The sequence below is a fragment of the Halichoerus grypus genome, chromosome 7 (assembly GCF_964656455.1).
Source record: "Halichoerus grypus chromosome 7, mHalGry1.hap1.1, whole genome shotgun sequence".
NCBI lineage: Eukaryota > Metazoa > Chordata > Mammalia > Carnivora > Phocidae > Halichoerus > Halichoerus grypus.
Window position 1 is genome coordinate 822054 of NC_135718.1, and position 26251 is coordinate 848304.

General features: G+C 62.6%; 2 protein-coding genes across 4 annotated transcripts in view; one reads left to right on the plus strand and one right to left on the minus strand.

Moving 5' to 3' along the window:
* Nucleotides 1-6655: 6655 nt before the first annotated feature.
* NKX6-2 (NK6 homeobox 2) lies at nucleotides 6656-8184 on the plus strand. The gene is made up of 3 exons (XM_036080061.2): nucleotides 6656-7121; nucleotides 7207-7379; nucleotides 7603-8184. The coding sequence occupies exons 1-3, from the start codon at nucleotides 6719-6721 to the stop codon at nucleotides 7855-7857; spliced, it is 831 nt and encodes a 276-aa protein (XP_035935954.1). The 5' UTR covers nucleotides 6656-6718; the 3' UTR covers nucleotides 7858-8184.
* Nucleotides 8185-10683: 2499 nt separating this feature from the next.
* The window catches only part of INPP5A (inositol polyphosphate-5-phosphatase A), a 173684-nt gene continuing 158116 nt past the window's right edge, over nucleotides 10684-26251 (minus strand). For 2 of the 3 annotated variants that reach the window (XM_036080065.2, XM_036080064.2), the window contains exons 12-16: nucleotides 22256-22329; nucleotides 14252-14363; nucleotides 11866-11934; nucleotides 10959-11045; nucleotides 10730-10870 (exon numbers count right to left, since the gene is read on the minus strand). In XM_036080065.2, coding sequence (XP_035935958.1) covers nucleotides 10965-11045; nucleotides 11866-11934; nucleotides 14252-14363; nucleotides 22256-22329 — 336 coding nt within the window. In that variant the 3' untranslated portion in view covers nucleotides 10730-10870; nucleotides 10959-10964. Of the gene's footprint in view, nucleotides 10871-10958; nucleotides 11046-11865; nucleotides 11935-14251; nucleotides 14364-22255; nucleotides 22330-26251 lie in introns of all 3 variants that reach the window. The other variant, XM_078076937.1, reaches the window with a different exon arrangement.

Consider the following 26251-nt stretch of genomic DNA (forward strand, 5'->3'; position numbering starts at 1 on the left):
CCAGGCAACAGGCAGCACTGGGGGTCTGAAGACCCCCATACATTACAAGGAGACTGGGGGGAGGGGGTGCACGGTGCTTCACACGGCAGATGCATCCCCCAGAGTCAGAGGAGCTGTTCTCCACTGCCTGGGTGTTCCCCACTTGTCGGACCCTATGGGACAGGGCACCCACCCGGTCTAAGGCGAACAGTAGGTCTTCCTTAGACCACGGCCCCTGCATGCCCCATCACTGGGGGGAACGGGACAGGCCCCCAGCGCTCTTGCCTGAGACAGTCTCCTGGCCGGGGTCCAGCCCTCCCCAGCCCTGGTGCTCAGTAACCCTGAGAATGCACACTGGCTCTCATCATAGACGTTCCTTCCCTGGAAGCAGAACACCAACTCCCTCCTCTGGACTCTGGGCTCCTCCCCATCTGGTCCTCAGGTGGCGCCCCCCAACCGTCCTGTCTTCTGGAAGCAGGCCCCACTGTCGGAGCCAGCCCTGAGCCGAGTGCCTCAGCCACCCTGTGAATGACTAGGGACTCTGTGCCTCCCACGGCAGGCAGGGGGCTACTACCTTCACCCAAGCCACAGGCATGTCACAAGGGCCTACGACGGAGTGGACGAGGTGTTCAAGCCAGAGAGGGTGGGCCCTGCATGCAGGGAGGGGCACACACAGCCCCATGACGAGGGCAGCCCCCTCCCACGTGGCCAAGCCTTGCTGGACACACATCGTCAGGAAGGGGCCCCCAAGGGGTGGACGCTGCCCGTCCCCTGGGGAAGTGCTGCCCCAGCACAGCTGGATGCTCCCCTTTGCCACGATGCCCCCACGGAGGGGGCTGGGACCGGGCCTGGAGGGTAGCCAAGAGCCCTTCCGGAAGCCTCCACTTGGCCGGGGCGGGTCCCGTCCCATCCTGGGAGTGCAGCGACGGCCTCGGAGCCAAGTCGCTAACACAAATCTTTGACTCGGTGCTCAATTAGCGCGTTTGGCACGCAGTCAGCCCCGGAGAGCAGCCCCCGAGAGAGAGCTCATTACCCACGATTGCACATCTGGGGCCCGCGCGGCCCTGGGGAATGAGCTCTGAGCCGTGATTTACGGCCACTTCTCTTTGTCCTTTCCTCAAGGAGACAAGATTCTTGGGACCCCAGAAGAGGGCTTCTGCAACACGGTGTGACGGTCGTCCTGAGGACTGGCCTCTGCCGTCCTGCCGTGGGTCAGCCCCTCCTGGGGGGCCCTCCTGTGACTGTGACTCAGGCAGCTTTGCAGAGTTCCCCTCGCCGGGACCCCGTGTCCACAGGGCACCGGGGGAGGGGGTGGTTTCCAGCACGGGCCGGGGCGTCCCGGGGGCGGCTGGTCCCGCTTGCTGGGCCTGTAGAGGAGGCCGGGGCCCGGCCCAGCTTGGAATGTGGCTGCAGGGGACGGGTGGCCACAGGTCTCCGGGGGAGTCAGGCGCCTCTCAGAAGCAGGACTGCCAAACAAAGCGGCAAGGCGGGCTGAGGGCTCAGGTTTGTTTCGGCTTTGGCCTGGACCAGCCCACACGGGACCAGCCGTCTTGGGCCCCAAACTGCTTCCGCAGGGGAGCTGGCCCTCAGCCGCCCGCTCATTCAAGCTCTTGGCAGTGGGCGCCTGGGGGGCTGCTGCCTGTGGGCTATCTCCACAGAGCGTGTGGGTCCCAAGGGAGGGACCCTGGAAGCAGAGGAGGAAACCAGACCACCTGGAGGGGCCGTCCTGACTGCAGAGGTCTGGGAGCCAAGAGGGAGCCGTGGTGCTCTGGCCTCGGAGGGTGGGTGCCCCCCTCTTCAGAGGCGTCCACGAGAGGCTGGTGACAGCCACAGTAGCTGGCCGTGTTGGCAGAGGAAGGATCTGTATGTGCGCACCCCACAGCCACGACAGGTCTGTGGACCGTGTCCCCAAAACAGAGGAGGACCCCGAGCTGTGGGGCCGGGTCGCAGGTCATAGCCCACACGGAGCCCGTGTAGATGCTGCACCCCACTGCGCAGGGGGCCCGGGTGTGCGCAGATATGCAGAGCAGGGCAGCGACTCCAAGAAGACCCATCCCGTCAAGCGCTTGCGCGCGGGGCTGCACAACTTCCAGAGAAGGGGAGTGAAGCCAGCAATGCAAGGGACCACAAGGAATGCAGGAACGTGCAGGTAACTCTGTGGACTCTCCTACGGACGTTACGCTTGTCAGATAAATAGCTTGTAAAGAAATAAAGGCGCTGGAGTAAGGGCGGAGGAGCTGGGGTGCAGGGAGGGGCAAGGCAGGAGGGAGCTGGGGGTCTGCAGAGGATGGGCAGGCAGGGTCCATGGGAGCACTGGGGGGTGTCCCCCGGCTGTCGAGGTCCCATCCCCCCTTACTGCTGCCCAGACTGCTTCTGGCCAGGAGGAGTGGGTAGCTGGGGCTCCCCCACACCCCTGCCTGGTCCCAGCCCCCCGCCCCTTCATTAGCACACCTCTGGGACCTCCTCCGAGGGCCTCCTCCCAGCTGCCGAGGGGACCGGCCTTCCAGGGCCTTGCTGGCCTCTTTCTGCCCACCTCCCCTGGTCCAAGATGCCCTTTGGCTCAGGGTGCCCAGAGGCCCCTTGGTGGTGTCTACTCCCCGGGGGAGCACAGAACCCCTCCCCGACCCTGACACAGGGCTCTGCAGCCTGGGGCCCAGATGTATGTCCATCCTTCCATTCCCCGAAATAGCTGAGCATGTAGAGTCCTTGCTGACCTGGGTGCTGACAGGCCGCCATGCTCAGAGACGGTCATTCAGCAGATGCCACTGGGCAGAGGGGCCTTGGCTGTTCCTGGGCAGTGGACCGGGCTGGAGCATGCACGTGGGGGGAGGGCTGGGGTGGGGCGGGGTGAGCAGCAACTCCTCTTGGCACCTGGCCGGCCCACCTCAGGGCCTTTCAGACAGCCCCTGGTCACTCCTCCGTCAAGGGCAGGGGTGGGTGAGGGGGTGAGGTCTGCCAGTAGAGGGTCTTTGCATGCGGCCCCGGGGGTCTGCTTGGCAGGGTGGCAGGTGGGATTGGCTCTGGCGCCTCCTCCTCTGAGCAGGCGCAACCCCGTGGCGCCCCCGGGCCTGGGCTCCAGGGTCCTGGTGACTGCACGTCTTCCCTTACCCCGTGAGCCCTGCAGCTGCAAGTTACATGTGGGTCACCTCAGTGGTCCCTTTCCTTGTTTTGGCTCACGGACCCCTGGGTCAGCAATCCCTGAATTGGACACCGCTGTGGGGCCTCATCATGCAACAGGTTGAGAACTGTGGGAACAAAGCAAGGGCCCTCTGCCAGAGGCTGCCCCCAGAGCCCGGCCCAGAGCGGTCATGGTTGGGGCAGCAGCAGCTCAGGGACCTATGATGTCCACTTCACTAATAGGGTCTTAGAGGACTCAGGGCTTCTTTGCCCGTGCAGCGGGAATCCAAGCTCCCTTCCTGTGTCCCACCTGTCCCCTCCCAACTTCCCTCAAGGAGCCATGTTTTGAGGATACCAGCTGGCCCTGGCCAGCCCTCCCCAGGGACCCCCCTGCCCTGACCCCACCTCCCCCAACATAGTGGTCCCCTCCAGCAGGCTCTTGCTGAAGCTCCTCAAGTTTACGGTTTATTGCCCACCCCTCCCACGGGGTGCGCTGCGTTCCCCCGGCCCTCCCAGGGCGTGCCTGGCACATGGTAGGTGCCGAATAAATACATGATGAATGCATAAAGGTCTATACCAAATAGCGTGCTCTCCACCTTCCGACGACCTGTAAGTTTGCACGGAAAGTGGCATCTTCCTTTGTAGGATGTTTTCTTCAAGACCAGGAGATGGCATTCTCCAACCTCTCAGCTCTGGCCCAGGAAATCCACCCACGCTGGGAGCCCAGAGGCGCTCCTTCCCCGCAGGCCGGCCTCCGGACCTTCCCCGGAGGAGGGGCAGCGCCTGCGGGCACCGAAGGGGGTGCGGGTGGGAGCCCCGGAGAGCCCTGGGTGGAGGGGGGGCAGGTCAGAGGCGGCGGGTAGGGAGTCTTCATACCCGGGACCCCGACACTGGGGGGAGGGATACCCGAGGTGCGGGTCCAGGAGGGTGGGGACTGTCCCAGGCGCTGGCTTGGGAACCTCGAGCACCTGGCAAGGGGGGACGCCCGGGGAGCGCACCGAGACCTCCATGCCCGCACCCCTCTCTCCCGGAGCTCACACTCACTCCCACCCCCGTTCCGCAGCCACCGCCACTGACTCCCCCGGGGCCGCGCACGCTGAGGCCAAAGGAGACCGCAGCCGCACTAGAGACCCCAAGCGTTCCAGCCGGAGCCCAGAGAGGGCCGGGCGGCGTGGACAGACCCGGGGTCGCTGGGGCGCAGGACAGCGACTAGGGGGCTCTTTTTCCTCGGCGGTAAAAAAGGGCTGGGAGGCTCCCGCCTAAAGCGCAGCTCCTCGAGCCACGCGGGTTCTCCTGCCTCTGAGCCAGAGCCGCCCGCACCCTTTGGGAGGACAGTGTGCCCCTGTCGTCCCGCCCGGGCGCGCCCCTCCTGTCCCGGGTCGCCCCCGCCCACCGTCGGGTGAGTAGAGCAAAGAGGGGGTCAGGAGGAGGGACGCGACCCCGCCCCCACTCGGCCCCGCCCACTCGGTTCCACCCCCACCGGAGCCCCAGCCTTGGCCGCCTGGCCTCTGCCAGGGGTGGGGGGTTTGGGGAGCCCAGAGGGGCTCCAATCCTGCGGGGAGTGTCCCCGCGCCCAGGCTGTCGGGGCGCACACACGCTGTTTGCTCCGAGGAAGTGGGGCATGTCCTAAGCGAGGCCGAAGCGGGTCTCCGGACTTGGGGACCCGCCGCCCGACGCAGCGCGGGAATCCTGGAGGGGCGCTGCCCCGTCCTGGGGGCCAGGCTCCGCTGGGACAGAGCGCCTGCGGGGCAGCCACACCCGGATCGGGCGAGTGTGGCCCGGCGAGGAAGCGGGGAGAGAGGACCCGCACCGCACACGAAGCTGAGGGCCCCTCGCTTCCCGCAGCCTCCCCCCGGCAGCACCGTGCGCGCGCGCCCAAGCCAGGGGCGACCACCGAAAGCCCGCCCAGCCCCGCCGGCCAGTGATACGGTGCAGGGACCCTCGGAGCCAAGACCCCGCCTCTAACTGCCCAAAACGAAAACGGACCCTCGAAGGACACCGTGCCAGCGGCCGCTGGGTCCCTGTACGGAGCCAGGAGGCTCGCCTCCATTCGCACCGTCCAAACCCTGGCGGCAGGAGTGAAACGCGAAAGTCGTTGCTAAGGAGCCGCACCAGGCCCGAGAGAGGCCGGCCGCCCAGCCCTGGCCGCGAAATGGCCGTCCGTTCGCTCTCGTGAGGGTCATGGCTCTGAGCAGGCAGCGAGTAACAGGAAGAGCCCACTTAGGATTTAATGTGACAGCCCACCCCGAAGGATGAAGGCGACAACGCCCCGCATTTTACTCAGCACCGGCTCTCGGACGGCGCCCAGGGTCCACTGCGATCTAATTTGAATCCCACAGCAATGCTCCGGGCTGGGGGCTTTTCGTACCAGAAGGACACCTGGGGCCCCACGTGCCCCTGTGAAGGCCGCCCTTCTGCCCACTGCGCTCGGGGAGCGCACGCACGTCTAGGCCCTGCGCGTGGCCCCTGCGCGCCCCGGGTTCTGGAGCTCTGGGCCGGCTCGGTCCCCGTTCTCCTGGCTCGGGCTGCGCTTCACGAGACAGCGGCCCCTGGGCTTGGTCGTGGGGTCCGGGTCGGAGCCCGAGGCTCAGGCTGCCTCCCGGGAACCAAGCTGCGACTTCGCGACCAGGAAACGCCGGACCCGGAGGTCCGGACGGTCCCCGCGCCCCGACCCGGCAGAGGGCAGTGCCGCGGGCTGGCAGGGGACCGGGAACTGCCCGCCTGGCAGCGCCCGCGAGTCGCCGGCCTCGCGCGTGTCCCCGGGACGGGTCTCGCCACCGCGCCAGCGGTGTGTTGGTTAAAGCAGGGTAGGTTCGCGTCGGCCCTCCGGCGCGTGGACTCCCGTGGACTACGAGCCCCAGCGTCCCCCGCCCGTCTGCGACACGGAGGACATTACCCCCAAATGTTCGCGGTACTCCTCGACACGTGAGCCCGGGGCTGCCGGAAGCCGCGGGGACGGGGTTGGAGGCCCTGGCCGGGCTCCACGACCGTGCCGGCTGGCTCCCCGCGGCCGCGCACCTGGGGCTCTTCACCGAGTGGGGCGCACAGAGCGTGCTGAGCGGATCCTCAAATCTGCATTCTTTCGGGCGATAAAATATGTTCTCGTATTTTTTCCTGATTTCCCATTAAAACCTTTGCCTAACTAAACTCCCATCCAACGGGATTTATTTCGTCCCGGGGGAGATAAATCAGGGGGCAAATTTACAGCCGGGGAGGCACCTGCCTCGCTAATGGGCCCTTCATGGAGTGCGCGGCCGGCGGGGGCGCGCAGACGGGCGGGGCGCTGGCCAATGGCCGGGCCGCGGGCGCCCGCAGCCAATCAGCGCGCGCGCCGCGCGGGGGCCCCCGCGGTTATCAGCGCGTCCGGCCCGCGCGGCGCCGCTCCGATCGGCCCCGGAGCCGCCGCCGCCGCCGCCGCCGCCCCGCTGACCCCGCGGCCGCCGCCCAGCCTGCGCCGGAGCCGCCGCCCTCGCGCCTCCCCGGGCCGTCGGCGCCCGCGCCCCGAGCGCCCCGCTGCAGCCGGCGCCCCGGGCCGCGCGCAAACTTGCCGGGCCGGCGGGCGCGGGCGGCGGCGGCGGCGGCGGGGCCCGGATGGGCGCCCGGGCCGGCGGCAGCGGCGCCCATGGACGCTAACCGGCCGGGCGCGTTCGTGCTGAGCAGCGCGCCGCTGGCCGCGCTGCACAACATGGCCGAGATGAAGACGTCGCTGTTCCCGTACGCGCTGCAGGGCCCGGCCGGCTTCAAGGCGCCCGCGCTGGGCGGCCTGGGCGCGCAGCTGCCGCTCGGCACCCCCCACGGCATCAGCGACATCCTGGGGCGGCCGGTGGGCGCGGCGGGCGGCGGCCTCCTGGGCGGCCTGCCCCGTCTCAACGGGCTCGCCTCGTCGGCCGGCGTCTACTTCGGGCCCGCGGCCGTGGCGCGCGGCTACCCCAAGCCGCTGGCCGAGCTGCCCGGGCGCCCGCCCATCTTCTGGCCCGGCGTGGTGCAGGGCTCGCCCTGGAGGGACCCGCGCCTGGCCGGCCCGGGTAGGTGGCGCGCGAGGGGAGCGACGCGGGGCCTCGGGGGCGGCGCGCCGGGCGGCAGGCCGAGCTCACCCGCCCTCCCTTGCAGCCCAGGCCGGCGGCGTCCTGGACAAGGACGGCAAGAAGAAGCACTCGCGGCCGACGTTCTCGGGCCAGCAGATCTTCGCGCTGGAGAAGACCTTCGAGCAGACCAAGTACCTGGCGGGCCCGGAGCGCGCGCGCCTCGCCTACTCCCTGGGCATGACCGAGAGCCAGGTCAAGGTGAGCGGCTGGTGCGCGGCGGCTCCCGCGGGCCCCGCTGCGCGACGCCGACTCGCCGCCCGCGTCCGGCGAACGGTGCGCGCTCGGCCGCCAGCCCGCCCCGGCCCAGCCCCGGGGGCGCCGCTGCTCCGCGGCCGCTGCACGTCGGCGCGGGCGGCGGGGTCTCGCGTCGCACGGGTCGGCCGCTGCCGAGGCGCCGTCTGACGGGTCCCCTCCGCCGCAGGTGTGGTTCCAGAACCGCCGGACCAAGTGGCGCAAGCGGCACGCGGCCGAGATGGCGTCGGCCAAGAAGAAGCAGGACTCGGACGCCGAGAAGCTGAAGGTGGGCGGCTCGGACGCGGAGGACGACGACGAGTACAACCGGCCCCTGGACCCCAACTCGGACGACGAGAAGATCACGCGGCTGCTCAAGAAGCACAAGCCCGCGAACTTGGCGCTGGTCAGCCCGTGCGGCGGCGGCGCGGGGGACGCCTTGTGAGCACGGGCGCGGCCGGAGCAACCAGGGTCGGGGCGGGCCGGCGCCCCTCGCCGCCGCCCGCCCGTGTGTATATATATTTTTACAGAATAAGTTATAAAGCGGCCGGCGCGGGCTCGGGAGGGCGCGGGGCCGCGCGTCCCGGGCGGAATCACTTTGTATAATCAATAAATTATTTAACACGTCCCCGGCGGAGCCGCGGCTCCGGAGGCTGCACCGCGTGTGTCTTCCTTCTCGAAACACCCCCCCCCCGCGGGTCCCTGCCCCCCCAGTCTTTGTCCCCGCGGGGCCGGGCTGGCAGCGAGGCGCGCGGTGCGACCCCGGCCCGCGTGTCCCCAGGCCCCGGGCGGCGGCAGCTCGCAGGAGCAAGGGGACATCGAGGGCCCGGCGCGGGGAAGGGCGACCCTGGCCCCGAGACCCCCACGGCCGCCCCGGGAGCGCCGGAGGAGCCGCGACGCCAGAGAGCGCCCAGCGGAGCCGGACGGGGCCGCCGACGGAAACGCAGCGGGCGCGGGGCGCAGCGCTGGCAGGTGCACGCGCCGCGACAGGTGCGGCGCCCCCTCCCCCCCCGCGCCCTGCCGGGGGTTGCAGGGCCGGCTCAGTGGCGGAGGTCGGCGGCAGGTGAGCACTCACCCGCGCGCGTCCCCCTTTTCGGAAACCCCGGGGCGGGCGCGGGGCGAGTCCTAGGCTGCCGCCCGGCTCGCACCGATGTGTTTCATCCGATTAGGCAGATCTTAAAATGCCTTAGCAGCTAAAGGTTTCCTACTGCGCGCTAAGCGTGCAGCTCACAGATTTTAAGCTCGTCTGCAGCCCGGTTCCATAGTTTTTAATCCGTAGAAACTATTTGATTCAGACCGGGACGCCAAAGAGAAATCCCAAGTAACGCTGCCGCCCTCCGAGGGACGGCTCGCACTCACTCCCACCGGGCCAGGCCCTCCGCGGCCCGCACCCGGCGCAGGGAGCGGGCCGGCGGCGGGTCTCCACACTCTGGGGCTGGGGCTCTGCGTGCTTGCGTCCTACTGCGCGGAACTCTTGAGTTGTAATTTTAAAAATTAAATAGAAGTGATTGCGTTATGATAAGGTTTCTCCTTGAAGGCATTTTTGGAACTGTTACAGAGAAACGGAAAAGGCTGTTTTCTGTTCTATGCCACGTGGCTGCACCATCAGTTTTTAAAAAAGACATTTCTTTTGAGCCACTGGCTGGTCTTCTTTTTAAGGGAGCAATATTAAAATCTGTTTTACTTCTGTGAGTGAATCGTTCTCAGCTCAAGTTAAGAGCAAAGGAAATCCCAGTTTTAAAGTTTTGAGGAAGGCAGTGCATTTTTATAACCTCGTCTTTAAATGCTGAGGGTAATTCCCATTAGTTACCACTACGGTAAAAAACCCAAAAGATTATTTTTCTGCACTTAACTAATGGCTTGGTTTTGTGTGAAAATGTCTGACAGAATGACATTCCGGGATTTCTGGTGAGCCCACAAAGGAGCGCCCTCCCGTTACTTAGCATTTCAAAGGAGATGGGGACCGGGAAGGCGGAGAAACAAAGCAGACTCAGGACTGTTTTCACCATGATCAATTTTATTGCTTAGGAACCGGAGCGGTCATTTTTAGAGGCCTCCACAGTGACCAACAGCTGAAACCCCGTTACACAGAAGCTCGTGGGGCGGGCCTGCCGTGTGGCACGTGGACAGAGCAGAGCGGCCAAAGCACTGACCCCGACCACACTGTCAAGAACAGATCAGCAAGCGGACACCCAATCACTTGCAATGGTAGTGATTTACCTAAAAACGAGCATCTAAGGCCTTCACCCAGTCCAGGAATTGTGTAGTGTTCTAAAGCGGATCAATAAAACATAGGTTGTGTTTCATCCACAGGCTCTGCAATGACCTTTTAATGCTGTACTTCGTGCTAGGGGAGATGGTCGCAGCAAGGTTACCACGTAGGCTGGGTGCAACGGAGCAGCCGAGGAAACTTAGGTTTTGTTTCTCTTAGTAGTTTTATATACAGCCCATGTTAAAAGCAGTTTCTATCTGAAGCAGACTAGGCTATTTTTGTTTCTCCCATGATATTATTGTTTTATGTAGAATACTTGGCACCATAGAACAGTAACAAAAGACAGACGGGACAGTTTACAAAATTCTTAAAAGGTACACCCGAGCTAGCTAGAAACTTCACATTCAGTTCTTAATATTACACAGAAAAAAAGGCAGAGGAGTAAGAATCTGCAAGTGTAGATGTGCTGTGGTCGACGTCCACGCAGGACGGCACCGCTAGGCCGCAGGGCCGGATGGGTCTGTGCGGATGTGCACGTCCCCGAACTCGACTCCATTCCTACCTGCCGACAGGACCCTCGCAAGCATTCGTCCCGGAAAGTATATTTAGCGTAAGTTTTGGTAAGATTTATAAATTATTTTTAAAAAGTATATATTTATATATATTTATATATATAAAAACGGAAAGCAGCTGCAGTGTGATTCAAAAACCATGTAACGCGGCAGTAAATAACACGGAAGGGGAGCCGCCCGAGGCGAAGACCAGGGCCCCTTGCTCTCCTCACAGTGGCCACACTGCCGGAGTCGCAAAGAGCCCCCGCCCGCCGCCCGCCCCCGGGCACGCCTCCAGCTGGCAGAGGGGGACCTGGGACACCTGGGGGGTTTCCACGCCGGAGAAGCTCTTCCCACGCTGACAATTATTAAAAATGGAAACTCTGAAGTCTAAAATACAGACTCCCTCTCCTGTCTATAGAGTTTTGGCAACAGGACGGTGACTTATTACAAAAACCCAATATTTCTACTTAATGTCACATGAACAGACAAGACAGTGAGGTATGTGAGGCTTTTCCGGAACGGTCCGGAGGCTGAAGCGAAGTGTGGGGCCGGCCGTCTAGCGGGTGGCGCTCGGGCGGGTTTGTCGATGCAGCTGTTAGGAGGACGTGTTTCAATGGATGGGACTCCCGCCGGCTCCCGGCGCTACAGGGAGGTCTCGCGAAGGGCCCTCTGGTGTCGCTGGCATCGCCTCCCTGCCGTGGAATCGGTCACTCGTTAAAGGAACAAACACACCAAGAAAAGCTGAGAAAAGGTGAAGCCAAGGGAAGGAGTCATATTTACCACACGTCACTGCACGACACAACACTTGTGCACATGGGCGTGAGGTTTACCTGCCCCGGGCGCGATGCGGAAGGCCAGGAACACGGGCTGCAGCGGGAGAAGAGAGGGCGTCAGAGCCCGCGGCCACACGCCCACCCTGACCCCCCGACTCCGGATCCCTGCCCTCCCCCGGCTGCCCAAACTGCGTCCCCCTGCCTGGTGCGCGAGCACCAGCGTGAGACCCCAGTGACCTCACACCTGGAGCTGGGGTTGAGTTTTGGAAAGGGCATGATTTCCAGGTAAAAACTCACGTAGACTGCTGACTAACCCGGCAGCTGTGCCGGGTCCGCTCCCCCCGGGCGCCAGTGTGGGGGGCGCGTGTCAGGACGATGCACCCCGTGGTCACGGCCCGGAGGCCTTGCACACGGGAAGCGCGGGTGTCTCCAATTTGGCTGAAGGTAAGACGCGGCCAGCATCACCCTCAGTGAGACTTTGGGGCTCGGGGTTAGGGACGCTCACGCGTACGAAGCGCGTCCCTCCACAAATACTCAGCGTCCCCCTGAAGGACGCATCTGTGCTCACTGCCATGAGAAGTCACGGTATCCCAAATGCACACTAGAAAAACGACCTTCGGAAATCACTGGCTGTGGACAGTATTTTGTTATAAGTAGTAAAATTCTGTATTTTATTCTACTGTGACTAGTCTTCTCTGCCTTCTTTACCTACCTACCTACCTTCTGGTATTTTATTACGATTACGTAAACACAGACCATCTGGGCAAGCGCTGTGTGGGCCGATGGAGGAGCAGTAACTCGGCCCGCCGTCCAGCCCCCGCTGCCCACTGCCCCCGCTGTCCACCCCGCCACCCGCTGCCCCCGCCGTCCAGCCCCCGCCCGGCCCCGCACTGCACACGGCGCGGACACATCACCTTGTGGTCTCCCATGCAGACGTTGGGCCCAATGTGGTCGTAGGTGACAACCTTCTCCTCGCTCTCCGACTGGGAAAGCAAACAGAGAGACCCGTGTGGGAAGGTGGGGATAGTGGGGCTTCCTCGGGGAGCCCGAGCTACCTGCCACCTCCCAGCAGGCAGAACGTTCTGGAAGCCCTGGGAGCCGCTGAGCCCCTGGCTCTTCCTGCTTCCGGACGGGAGTTGGGGTGGGGGCCCCCCAAGCTGTCCTCTGGCACATGCCCCTGGGGAAGGGCTTTCTTCTCAGGCACCCCCCGCCCCCCACCGTGCATCTGGCGTCCGTTTTCCCTGTTTCCGTTTGTTTGGACAGCCGGTTCTATTAGCCCAGAACTGTGTTCACACGGGAGCAGACGTCTCTGAATCCCAGGCGGCTGCGCCAAGCACTTTGTACACATTAATTAACCGCTGTGTGCACCCCGGCCCCTCCCTCCCTGCGCCTCCGTGTCCTCAGGCCAGGCAGACCCCCGCGTTTCGGGGGCAACTGCGAAGGGGTCGTTCCTGGCAGTCAGTCAGCTCCGAATGGGCCGGATTTTTATATCCATAGCTGAAGCATCCGAGACTATGAAGTTAAAACTGAATTATCTTTAATGCAGTAGGAAGCTTAAGGTCAGATTTACTTTCCAGCATGGTCGCCTGCCAGAAAGTATAAAAACATAACCTTCTGCTCCGTATGCGTGAGCACTTCCCATCCTTCACGATCGCAACGCTGCCTCGCGGAAGTGGGGGACATCCGTCAAGCGCAGCACGGTAATTTACAAAGGCAGCATAAAATTGTGGGTTTCCAACTGCATCATCTTGAGACAGATAAACCAATTACAGCAGAGCCCGCATCCCGGCAGCTCCCCAGCAGCGCCGCCAGCCCGCCACCTTTGGTGTTTTAGGGCTGGGGAAGCAGAACGGAACACGGTGACGAGGTACCCGAGCGTAGCATGATGGATGAGGCCGAGGAGCTGCTCACGAGGCGCGTCTGATCCGACGGTAACGCCCGCTGCCGCCCGGCAGCCCCGGGGAGGGCCTGGGGGACGTCTGCCTGGGGGGGGCGCCCCCTCCAGCTCGGAAGCGTCCAAGCTCAGAGTGAGCACGAAACAGTCTACAGGGACGGCCTCCGCCCGGCCGCACACGCTCAGCTTCCTGCAGAATGCAGTTTCCTCGGCGTGGGTGCTTTCCCTGTAGACCACACTTGCCTCTTCTCTGTCCCCGCGGCGCCCGCGGCCCCTGCTCTGGCTGTGGCCGTGCGCCCGGACACCGCACGTGCTCAGGGCCGGCAGCGTGCAGCGCACACAGCCAACTCCAGAGCGTCAGCAGCAGGCCCGGCACAGAGGGCAGGGCTATGTCCGAGGCCGGGCACCGGGCAGGCGCTCCTGGCCGACATCCAGTGCAGCGTCAGCCAGGAAGGCCCCTGGGGAAGTGGCCCCGGGAGCTGTCCCCGGCGGGGGGCCCTGGGTGCGAGGGTCACAGGGGGGCACGCCCAGCACACAGCGCAGCGGGAGGAGTGCCGAGGCCCCGACGGAGCAAGCTTGCTGCAAGCCGCCGGCTGGCTTCCTCTGGGCTCAGGGAAGAACACAGAGGGCTGGGCTGGGGGGCCACTGAGTACGGGGCACAGGGCGTGTGCATGGCAGGGCGTGCTATGAGCCTGGGGCAGCATGTGGGGGGCTCTGCCCTCCTGGCTGTGACCCCTCTTGCCCAGTGTGCTCCCAGTCCCCGGGGTGAGGACTCAGGGCCCAGCTAAGGGGTCCTGGTGGGGGGGGGGCAACTGGAACCTAAAACAGAGCTCAGGTCGGGGATGGCTCCCCAAAGGCCCATGTCTGCTCTGAGCACCAGCCCGCGGCCCCCACCCCCCCCAAATCAATGCACTTGTGTGTGATTTCCCATTGATGGGGTTGACAAAACAAATTCAGATATTGATTCTTTTGAAAACACCCTTTTTGTATTAAAATGTGGGCACTGAAAACTCTTGAAAATCAGGAGGCCACAGGAAACCTGAGCGCAGGGTGCCACCTCTTGAATGTTCCCGCTCGTTTCTACCGTGTCAAGCCCAGATGTGAATCAGGCTCTTGATTTACATCTTGGGGAAATAAGGACCGACGTGTCCACCACGCTTTACACCAGCGCTCTCGCGGACAAGAGCACATTTCATTCCCGAGGATACAATAAACTATGAGGATTTTGAAGGCACTGATGACCCTGTATGCATGCTGTGGGTTCAGAAAGACATCGGATGTCACGGGGGCCCCTCAGGCCCGGGCGCTGGGTCTCAGGTGGCCGAGGACCCATCTCAGGACGACGCCAGGGCCCATCCCGGGGGCCCCTATTGTGTGGCTGGTCCTGGGGCGACTCTGGCACTTACCTTCAGAATCAGCTCCCTGGCGGATGGGGACATGAGGACGCGGTCGCACCACGCAGGGCACCGGGTGTTCATGTACTGCTGGCCCTGGCCGGAGTCCTCGCTGTACGGGTAGCTGGGGGGACACAAGGGCGCCTGGTCAGCTGCTGGCTCCAGCCCCACCTCCCACCGTCTCCCGAGTCCCCGGGGAGGGCTGTGTGGTTCTTCCCACGCACGCGGAGTGGCCAACGCCACGCAGGGAAAAAACCCACATAGAGAGGTTTCCGCAACACGAAGTCGAACGCGCGATTTAAGTTCTCACTTGAATTTTTGTTGTAACAGGATCTTGCGACAAACCAATGGCATTGTCTAGGATACTGTGGTTTTAGTTTTGGATGTAGTCAGGACAGTGAAAACCTGAATGGGGAAGACGGGCCTCCTGCCCCCCCTGCATCCCAGGGGCCTGCCCGGCGCATGGCCTGACCTGCCTGTGAATGCAGGGGCGCCGCTGTGGGACTCCCACTCAGATGTCCCCTCATGTCTCTGGGGGGAGCCTCCGGAAGCTGGGGCGTGACGCGGGTGCACGCCCCGTCCCCACGCCCCATCCCCACGCCCGCTTCACCACAGCATCTGGTCTCAGCAAGCGCCTGGTGCCCAGGTCATGGGCTCATTGCTGTGGCATGGCCTGTGACTGTCCCTGACTCACGGCTCTCGCCACATAGGAACCCCTTCCCATGCCCTGACCCGGCTCAGCCCCCGGGAGAGGCCCTGACGGCCCCTTGGGGATGGAGCCACCACAGCTGATCCACCGATGAGCAGAGACGCACACGTGGCCAGCTGATCCCCCTCATGTTCCTCGGGCCTACGGGCAGCTTCCTTCTGTTTCCAGAACTCCCTGGAACAATCCTGCCTCCGGGCCCAGTGGGCCTGCCTCCGTCCACTTAAAACTGCCGGCCCCACCCCCAAGTGGGCATTGTGATTGCGACCGAGTAGTAATAAATGAACTCAGAACGAGCTGGCCTTGGGGAGACGTGTCGCTGTGTCGGCTGCATCCGCACCAGCGTCTGCGTATCCGTGGTGCATCTTGTACGGCCATCTTAGGGTCTAAACTTCTTGTAAAAATTTGTTTTTAGGTTAATTCCAAAGTACCATATGGTCTTAGCTGTGAATTGGCTTATTCTCTGCTGTGCTTTCCCACTGCTTGCTGCTGGGAGAGAGGAGCCGTCCTGCGGTGGCCCCCGGGCTGCTGAGGACTCTGGCCCCCGGCCCTCTGCTCTGTGGCCTCAAGACCTGTGTCCTGCCGTGACCATCAGGCTTCGCAGAACATACTTCTGCCCTGAGCTAACGGTTCCCGGCCTCGCCCCGTCCCATCAGGGGTCCCCCACGCTTTCACCAGAAACAGTGGCCAAGGGCCCTTGCCCCTCAGGAAATCACTGCTTCACTTGATTAAAGACCCAAAGCAGCAAATATGCTAAAACAACACAGTTCCTACTTCTAACAGCATCACCCATGTAGAGAGCACAGAACACGAACTACCCTAGAAACTCCTCTGCAGGACAAGTGGCGAGCCGGCCGTCCACCCCTGCTCCACATGTGCAGGGCGCCCGGCTCAGCTGTGACCGTGAGGGAGCGACACCACCCGGCCGGGACTGCTCGCCTCGCACGCACGACCTCGCCTGGGTGCCTGGGGGACACGCCGAGGCTGGTGGCAGGCTCTCTCCGGAACATGCTGCCTGTGAGCTGGAGATCGGGGGTCCACACGGATCAACCCCAGTTTCCAGAGGACAATGTGCTGAGTTGCGGGACGAGAACAAGAAGCCCCCTTGTTGGGGGCAGAGGTCAAGGGTGAGGGCGGCCGCGAGCGGGCAGCAGGTGTGGTGAGGGCTCTCTGCCAGGAGACAGCGAGTCGTCCGAGGCTTAAAAGCATCACGCTGAGACACGGTCCGGAAATGGGATGAATGCCACGCGCCCAGACACCACCCTTGACGCCCAGTTACGCCCCCGATGCTGCCAAGAGGACCGGAAACCCCTTTGCAGGCCCCAGCTGGTCTTGGGGTCCCATCTAGGGCTGCACACGGCACCCACAGACCACGAGGATGTACACCGGGGCCAAAGTTCAGTGTTTATACCTCGGGCCTGGGTTTGTGCCAGGACACAAAATCTGTCAGGGAGGCAACACGGAGCTCCCGCCCTGTCCACGCTGGGATCCGACAGGTGGTCACAACTCACACGGTGGTGCTGGGGTGAGTCCCAGAGAAGAGCAAGCTTCCAGGTTTGCCCCTGAGGGCAGTCCTGGGACCCCACGGGGCCCTGGCCCATCGTGCTTGCACAGGAGCCGGCTGCCACAGTCCAGTGTGAACACAGGTGACTCAAAAGGAGAAAGAAGCTGATCCCCAGAGGTGTCCTGCTGGTGGGGGCACTGCCCCTCCCCCACAGCCCCAGGGCCATGCCCTGTGGCCCCTGATCCCGGAGAAGGGGGCACACCAGAACGGAGCTGGTGCAGACAGGCCCAGGGAGGGAGGGGGCCAGGCGGCACCCCATCCTTCCTCCGACAGCTGAGCACAGGGCACGGGGCCCGATGCTGCCAGTCTGCGGCCTGCACACCTCCAGAGCGGACGGTGGCTAAGTCCACGCCTGCCGTGCACGCACACTTATCTGGAAGCAAACTCTGGCAGCGGCGGGGGGAGGGGAGACAGGACAAGCGCCCAGCTGTGCCCCCACCGTGAGGGAGAGCCGCCGTGACCGCTGGTGATGATGCTAACAATCGCCCACCTGTCCTCAAGCACGCGGCCCTCCCTGCCCCTCGAGCTTCTTCCCTCAGGATGTGGGCAGCGGCCCCTTTGCCGTGGCTGGCGACCGGCCCTGTGGACCAGGCTCAGGACTCCATCTGAGCCACAGGGCAGGCGGGTGGAGTCTCCACGGCCCCAAGCCCGACGACACGGCCAGGAAGGCCCAAAGCCCGGCCGTGTTCGCCAGCCTGAATCTACAGGGCCGGGCGCAGGAGGACACGGAAACCACAGCCAGACCGGCACATTCTGCACCCGCTCTCCCAAGTGGAGGGCGGCGTGGTGGGGCTCACAGAGCGCAGGTCGTGGCCACCGCTGTGGGGCGTTCCCCTTCAGCAGCGAGTACCCATCCCGCCATCGGTGCGCATTCTGGCTCCTCCCAGCTTCTGGCTGGTCTTGGAGTGTGGGGTGCGGAGCCCCCGGGGTCCCTGACACCCTTCCAGGTGGGTCTGGAAGGTTACTCATCACCTCCCTAACGCGCCGTCTGCCGGAAGCAGCGGCCTGGGACGTGGGTGACGGTGGCGGGAGTCACACAGTCTCAGAGCGCCCACACAAAGGAACCAATGGTTCCTTGACTGACTCTCCAGACTGGGAGGCGTGCTGTTTCGAGACGCGGCGCAGGAGATGGACGGACACACATGGTGTGCTCTGCCCTGTGGCCGTTTCGGCTCATTTTCGTGGAGTATCTTTGTTTTGCTAGAAAGGCAGAGACTGTTGTCGCTCAGAAATGGGCATCAGACAGGAGTTTTCTCAAGAAGCAATGAAATGAGCCATTTTTCCCCTCCAGGAAAATATCCAAGGGTATTTGTTGTCAATAATGGCCCAAAATTCCAGCTTTCAAGGAAAACCCAGAGCTTTGGAGGATGTGCACGGGCCCAGGCGCCTGACAGTGTCCCACGGGAGGGACGCGCCGTCCGACGCCCGCCGACATCTGGGACACGTGTACGGTCCGGCAGCCCTGGCATCCCGAAGGCCCGGCGGGTGATGTGGCCAGCTGTGTGTGTGGGCGAGGACCCCTTCCCGCGGCCAAGAACTAGTGGGTCACAGATACGGTTCCAGACCCACGCCGCAGCCCGTCATCGGCTCAGGGACACACCAGCTGGCATCGCGGACCTTCACGTGGCGGGGTGCGGTCCCCAGCGTGCTGGCCGGGGCAGCGCCACGTGGAGCGCAGGCGTGGGCCCCCCGGCCTGCCCCCACCCCAGCCTGGCCTGCGGCACACTCCGCCTCTACCGTCACCCACGCCCGGTCACCCTAATGAAGGTGCCATCGCGCTGAGCCCTCGGTGGAGAAGAACAGAGCTGAAGGCTCCGTAACCGCCTGAAATATTAGCATCTTTTCTAGCAAAATGACAGTAGTAAGTTCTAGTCCATGAGGAGTGAGACTCTGTTAGCTGGTAGAGAACAGCGACAAACGTGTCTGCAAAGATCCGCTCTCTCCTTACAAGGCCCGTCTGCTGACGAAACGTCCGTGCGGCTCACGGGTGAGCAACTGTGCTGACACTCTGAGCGACACCGGCCGCCGCGGGGCAGCTCTGGCCACGGCGGGACAGCTCTGGCCGCCGCGGGCTGCCCCAGGGCAACATCTTGCTCTGTGCGGTGCTGGGAAGGAGCCTTCAGGGAGGGACCGGAACCGCGCCATTGGTGTGCAAGGCCCTTACCACATGGATAAGGGCAGAAAGGCTCTGAAAACCACGAGCAGCAGCTACAGGAACGGATGCTCCGGGTCTCTGCGCGCCCTGCGTTCCCACACTGCCCCCCGGGACAGGCAGACGCCCTCGGATGGCGTGCCCTGCGTTCCCGGGTTCTGAGGCCTCGCTGAGACCAGACCCAAGACAGCCTGAGGCAGCCACGGCCCCACGGGCCCAGTCCTCACAGCCTTCCAGAAAGTACTGGGAGCCTGGCAGTGTGCAGGGAGCACAAGTCTGTCCTGACAAACCCCCAGGAGCCGCAGCGGCCGTGGGGAACACACAGGGTGCACTTTGTCGAGACCTTCTGGCCAACGCAGGGCAGCCTGCGAAGTGAAGAGCCATTGTCACACAATGGAAATGTGCAGGGTGAGGTCTCCTGGGCTGTTCACACGCCCAAGCCACACACACACACCCACGCACACACCAAGGCAAACATACACAAGAGCATACCCACACACACGTGCATGAACGTACACTCCCTACTCACGTGCATGCGCACATGCACACACTGCACACACATCCTGCACGTGAACACGCTCCCATGTAGTCACGCACATGCACACACGTGCACGCACCATGTACACGCACACACCACCCATACCTCCCCCCTACATGATATAGGCGCACCCACGTACACAGCCCTATGCCCAGATGTGTGCACGTACAGCCACGCACGGGTACCGACTCTGTGCACACAGCTACACACCCGTGTACATACACCCGGATCCACGCACACACATGCACACACACATTCATGCCCGGGTGGACTCTACACACGTGTCCCGTAACCCACTCACACACCCTGTGCACGGACACACAGACCCACACATGCACGCACACCTACATGCTCGCAAGCACGTGTCTACGCAGTGCACAGGCGTGAATATACCCATGCACACAATCCTCTGTCCTCATCCCTGTGTATGCACGCATGTGTCCACGCACGCACAGACCAGCACGGGAGCTCACACCCCCATGCACACACAGCATGCCTGACCACTCATTTTACGGTCCCGTCAGAGAATACCCGGCAGGCACCAGACCCCTGACCATCACTCAGCACCTGTCCTTTTCCCTGACGTTGCTGTTGCTTATACTCTTCCCACAGCCTGGAGCAGCTCTCCAAACCCCACATGGCCACCCTGGGGCTGTGGACTCTGGTCACAAACATAGTTTCAAAAATACAAGAGAGCCAAAGGAGGGAGACTGGTGTGACCCAGGCAGCAGGGGAGGGGGATGACCTGGGTGGGGGGGGGGGTGGTGACCTGGGTGGCAGGGGAGGGGTGGGTGAACCTGGCAGCCAGCAGGGGAGGGCGATGGCCCAGGCAGCGGGGGAGGGGCGGTGACCTGGGCAGCTCACCAGGATCTCTGACTGGAAACCGGGCTCTGGTGGTTGAGAGCCGTCAGTCTGGTTAGAAAGCTTTCACCTTCCCTCCCGGAAACTACAGTCTTACTTCCTAACTAAAGGGAAAGTATCTGATGACCCAACAGGCAAGGCCTGCCCCTATGAAGCCAGCGTCCCCTCCTGTCACCGCTCCTGTCCCCAACCAGCGCGAGCTCTCTGCTCCTACAGGCTCACAGGATTCCCCGGGCCGGCGGCCCAGGACAGCACCCTGCAGCGAGACCCGCCGGCCACATCACGCAGGACGTTCTCCCACCACCTGAACCAAGCAATCCCGTGGAGGTCTGTGCTCAGCAGCTGTGCCCCGCACCCCACGGACCTCGCAGAGGGCAGGGTGACCACCCCCGTGTGCACCTCCCACCCCAGGCGTCCTGGTGAATGCGGGAGGAGGTACTCCAATGACCAACACGCACAGGCGGCTCTCTCAGGCTCCTCCCATGTGGCAGCAAGTCATGCCCTTCTCCTGTCCGGGCATGAAAAGGACCCCAGACGAGCAGGCAGGGTTTCATGGCCGTGGGCTACTGCCACTGTCCCAGGGAGCCCCATGCTTTCTTTGCCAGGGACCACCAGCCCAGGGACCACCAGCCCAGGACCACCAGCCCAGGATCCCACTACCCTATGTGGGTGTGTGAGGGTTGACTTGTCTTTCCAAACTCTTGACGTGTTCAGGTGTGGGCACGCAGGTTTCCCTGCCACCCATGCTGGTGGCGGGCTTGCTGCTCACCCCCCCCCCCAATCCCCGGGGCACTGGGCACTGGCCACCAGGACCCCGGGCTCTGGCCTCGACCACGTCCTGCTGGCATCTTCCATGTCTGCGCCCAGGTGACTTTCAAGGTGGCAGGTTTGAGAGAAACTTGAGAAGCAGACGCCAGCGCAGGTCCATGTGTCCAAAGGGTGGTGACCTCTGACCAAGGTGGCCCCCAGGCCTCCTTCTTCCTCTCCAGCTCAGCAAAGCCCGAAAAAGAGATCCTCGAGTTGTTCAAATAGGGAGTGCCATTCAGGACATCTGGCCTACCCCACCCAGGAAGAGGCAGTCTCACAAATCCTAAGAATCCCTCTGGATCTCAGGTGTATCTGATGTGCGCCTGATCGCAGGTGACTACCTGTGAAGCAGGGTCGGGGCTCCAAGGGGGACACCCTTGGTCAGTCCCCAGGTGGGAACTGCTGGGTATGCTCCTCTGGTCTTGCTGCGTTCTTGGCTGTTCCAGACCCACAGTCCCTGCCTGTCTGGCCCCCTAAAACTCACGCTGTGGGCCCCTTGGCCAGACCTGGACCTCGAGGTCAGAGGGGCACCAGCCCATGCCCATGAGCAGCAGAAAGTCCCACGTCCAGTGGACTGTGGGGTCCTCTGCCAGACTTCACACGTGCGACTGCTGGACAGTGGCATGGGGATGAGGGGCCCCTCACAGAGCGCGCATGAAAGCCCATCTGGTTTCCGAGCTTGTTCTAGGAGCAGAGTTATTCTGTCGACAGGGTGTGGAGTGCACCCCGAGACACTCCCATGCCCGTGTTATAGTTTCCCGGAACATGCCCAACTGATGAGAATTTCCACCCAGGATCTAAAAAAGGAGAGAGGGGTGGGGAGGAGTCCCATGATAGGGCCTCCGTGTCCTTAGGGTGCCCCCCCCGGAATGACCGGGGCTGGCTGAGCCGCAGGTCCAGCTGCAGCTTCCAAGGCCACCTCTGCTGGCTCCTCTTTGCCCCGCGCCCTCTAAGACCCTGGGTGCCTGTGTGGGCCGCATCCCCCAGGCTGCTCACGAGGGAATGGGCTGTCATTGCTGCAGATCTCAAAGATTCTGTAAACGCCAGAGTAAAGCTTAGCAAAAGCTTCCATGCCTAAGAAAGAGAAAAACAACCCAGAACCCACCCCCAACACACTACAATGCCAAAGATCCTGATGTTCCCAGAAAGACCCAGAACCCAGAGTTCTCTGGGGCCCACAGCATGCTAATCTGAGAAGACAGTACTTTACATGTTTAAAAAAATAATAATCTTTTTTTTTTTTTTTTTTAAGAGCAAATAACAACTGCTTCTTGCTCTCAGCTGGCTGTAGTCCTCAGGTCGTGGAAAGGGCAGGAGGCGGAGTGGTGCACGCAGGTGCCCGAGAGGAGAAAAGTTACCTGCTCATCCAGCAAGCGGGTGTTCCTTACCTGGGAGGGAACGAGATGTCCAGTTCATACAGTCTGTCCTTAAAAACAGACAGCTCTTTGTCAAATTCTAAGAGCTAAAGAAAAGAAACAGAAAAAAATAAGGTCACTTTGGTTTGCCTCACTGGACAACAGGAAAGTCTCTGGTGGTCTGTGTGCAGCAGGGACCCACGGAACTTCCAGGAAACACGCCTGGCACATCAACTGGTCCATCTGTGGGTAGCCCTGCCAACAGCTGCCCATTCCTATCCCCGGGGAGATCCATGGGCACCAAGCACGCCCTTCTGCCTGGGACGCCATGCCGGGACTCCAGCCCCACTGCCCATGGTTGACTGGCCACGCAGGGCCACCTTCCTCTGCCGAAACCACAAAGGGCAGCGGACCCAGCAATGCCCTCACGCCAAGGCAATGATCTACGGAATGGACGTGGCTCTCATTTTTGCCCACACGAAGTCAGAAAGTGAGCAGGCAGTGTGGGATTCCGGCAGTAAGCTTGGGAGCGAAGCACTGGTCTCTACACGTGGAGGAGACAGAGCAGCCTGCCCTTAGAACTCTTCAGAACCAAACCCCAAAGGGCATGGTGCCCCCAGGAGGGAAGGGTGCCAGCAGCAACGTCCAGCCACCCTGGCTGAGCTGAGCCTCTACTAGGTACGGCCTCGGACGTGCGCGTGGATCACGTCCTCCCATGACCCCAGCACCTGGCTCCTGTCCTGGCCACCTTGTTCATCCCTCGTGAAGCGTGGCCTCAGCAGCTCGGTGTACACGGGGATGACCTGTGTGCCAGGCTGCTGCCCGAGCCACCTGCACACAGCACGCCCCCCGCCGAGCCCTGGTGCTCTCCTGGTGAAGGTCAGGGGGAAAACAGCGCGAATGTGCACCAGAAGGAACGGTCTGTGGGTTGGGAGGGTAAACCGATTCTCTTGCACTCACGCGTTCCTGCAGAATCCTGAACACTCACAGACACGAATCCCAGAGAGCCTCAGACCCTGCCTGGTGAGGCTCAGATGCCAGGGGTTGGGGGCCCGGACCCCACAGCTGCCACCTGTGAGCTCCCATCTGCTGGGCGTGAGCCTGCCCAGTGCTGCCCCGATGGGCACGGGACTGGAGGACCCAGGGGCGGCTGCAGAGCAGGGGTGCAGGGTGGGCAGGGGAGACATGGGGTGGAGGGCCCGCAGGGGGAGGGGAGGCCCGGGGGAGCACACAGGGGCTTGGCTTTCATGGCACCAAACGGCCTTGTTGCCCCTGCATCGAGGGAAGACTCCAGATCCTCTAGAGTCCAGGGAGGGCTCCAGGCCAAACAGCTTCTGGTAAGTCCCTGAGTCAGGCCTTCAGTTGGGGCTGGGGATGGAGAGGAAGTCTCTAGGAAGAGATGCACCCTGGAGTGCGTGTGTGGGGCCTGGACAGGTCTCGAAGCTACGTGCATGCTTACACGTGTGTTTGTCCTTGCGTTTACGTGCACACACATGCCTACAGCGTGTTTCTTCTCTAAATCATCCTGGAGCTTGAACTCTCAGCCTTCCCAGATGGGACACAGGCCCCAATTCCGGCAGGTGGACGTGGGGGGCGGGGGGCTGCGGGCTTCATGCAGGCGCTGTGTGGTTTTGACCAACGACGGCTAAGAAGAGGGACCGGCGGGCCCTAGGTCAGGGGCCAGGGTTTCCAGAAAGGACCCGTGCGGAGCATCTAGAGAAGTGTGGCCACGGCTGAACGACGGTTTAACGGAAACGTCCAGGGTCGTGTCCTTCAGCAGGATCACGTGCTTCTGGCTGCAGAGCCGGGCTCCACTCACCCAAAGTCAGCGAATCTTCCCATCTCTCCCAAATTCAGCTCGGAGGCTTAGACAAACGCTGCATCGCAGAGACCGAGACCGTGGACCGGCGGTGTCCCGTGGAGCCTGCACGCACACATGCCCGCTCCTTCCGCACGCCGCCGCCTGGGGCAGTCCCTCCTGCTCTCTGCCGGAGGCCGCTGTGTCCACCCACGTGAGAGGTCCCGGGGTCGCCCTGGGGCTGGCCGCATGCAGACTCGGCGCCGGCAGCGTGTCCTCGTGGCTCTTCCCTCGGGTCACTGTGTTGCCGCCTGGCGCCAGCATCCCGCTGCTGCTCTATTGTCGCGTCTTCTCTTTCCGTCCGGGGTCCCGCTGTTCCGCGTGGACACATCCTGCTCCTGAGGATTCGTCTCCTGTGGTTCCAACATCAGCTTGCCGAACGTGGCCTCTCAGGGCATGGCGCGGCACGTCGCCCCCACCCCCGCCGGCCTGCTCGGGGTGCCGCACCCCTACACGCTGCTGCCTCGGCGGTCCCACCACTAATTTACCCACCTGGACTTCACTTCCGCGGCAATACTTGTACAAGTTCTGCGTGTTTTTTAATCTGCCTGTTTCTTTCAGGGCGTGTTGTTTGTTTCTGATTCTTTCATACTTTTAATCCTTCTAAACATTCTTATTTTACAATTTCTATCAATTATTCTGGTGTTCATCCGATCTTCTCAAGGGCGCACCCTCCGTATGTCGGGCTTTGGACTACAAGCTCGCCTCCCGTGGACCTTCATTTGGGGGACAGTAAACGTGGTGCCTGCCCTCCATCTGATCGCCCCCCGGATACGAGAAATGCAGGCGAGGGGCCAGGCGCTCAGCTACAAATACTCCGATTGTAATCCCGAAAGCTGTGACGTGCTAGGACTTAATTCTCTTCCTTACACTTTGAAGGAAACCCGGGAATAACCTAGGCCCCAACCTCACAGCAGCTGCAGCGTGCCTCCTGGAGCCTCGGCCAGAGAGGACACTCCCTGCCCCTCGGGCACCCCTCCTGCGGGCGGACGGCCGCAGTCTCTCCTGTGTGGCTCACTTGCACCTGACCCTCCTCTGTCCCCAGCAGCCTGTGAGTCCCATGGGGGCATCTGTGTCCATTCTGCACCCAGAATGGGGCCTGGTTCCGAGGAGCACCCACTTAGTAGCCCCAGGACTTTGACAGAAATCCAAACATGGTTTCCAAAGGTCTCTCAGGAAATGAGACGCTGCCTGTGCCCGGATTCCTCCTGTGAAAGGGGTTCTTTTCTCCTCACTGCGGGCGGCTCCCTGATGCCGCCCACACCCCCACGCTCCCTAAAGGAGACACCACTGCCTCCCGGCTGTGGGCCAAACCCTCAGCTGCTTCTCAAACTCTGCACGAGGACGGAGGACCCACTGTCCTTGGTGGCCAGGGTTTGTTCACACACGTGCACACGTGTGTTCTGTTGTGTTGATACATTTCTGACCACAAGGACGCTGACCACCTTCACTCCACTGTGTATCTGACCCCAAGGGGCAATGGTGGGGTGTTCCCACATCCCCACGATCAGCCCTGGGGCACTGAGAGGGACTGGAGGGGGACGTGACGGCACAGCGATGCTGGCTCTGTGTGTGTGCGCCCGCGCACACCCGTGTGGGGATGCCTGGGTGCACATGAGCACATGCATGTGAGCGCGTGGCTTTCATTGGTCACCTACTGAACATTCCTCTGTTTTGTGCAGCCTCAGAAAGGGACCCGTTAGCCTTCCTGGGCCCCGCACCGCCTCGGTGGCCAGAACCTGCCCGGAGGGCATCCACACGGGTGGCATCCACGTGATGTGGTTTTGGAATACAGGTGAGGTTTGGTGGGGTCCTGAGCCACTCCTCACAGATGCCACGGCCCGGGGTCTGCAGGTACCCGCGCTACGGTGCCCACACACGCTCCAGCAAGTGCGGCCTCGCAGGAAGGAAGGAAGGAGCCGCCGGCGTGGCTCAGAGCAGGAGGGACTGAGGACAGCCTGTCAGACCAGCCACCTTGGTCCCGGACAGCAGCTGCGCCTGGGGAGGGAGCCACTTGGACCCCACCACGTTTCACCACATTTCTACTTGCTGAGCATGTAAAGGAAAATTAAAGCAAATAAATATCTGGTTTGGAATGGGTTTGAATCTTCCAGTTGCTAAAACAGTAACAGAGCCACTTTGGGGAGGACCCAGACGTCCAGGGTAGGGTC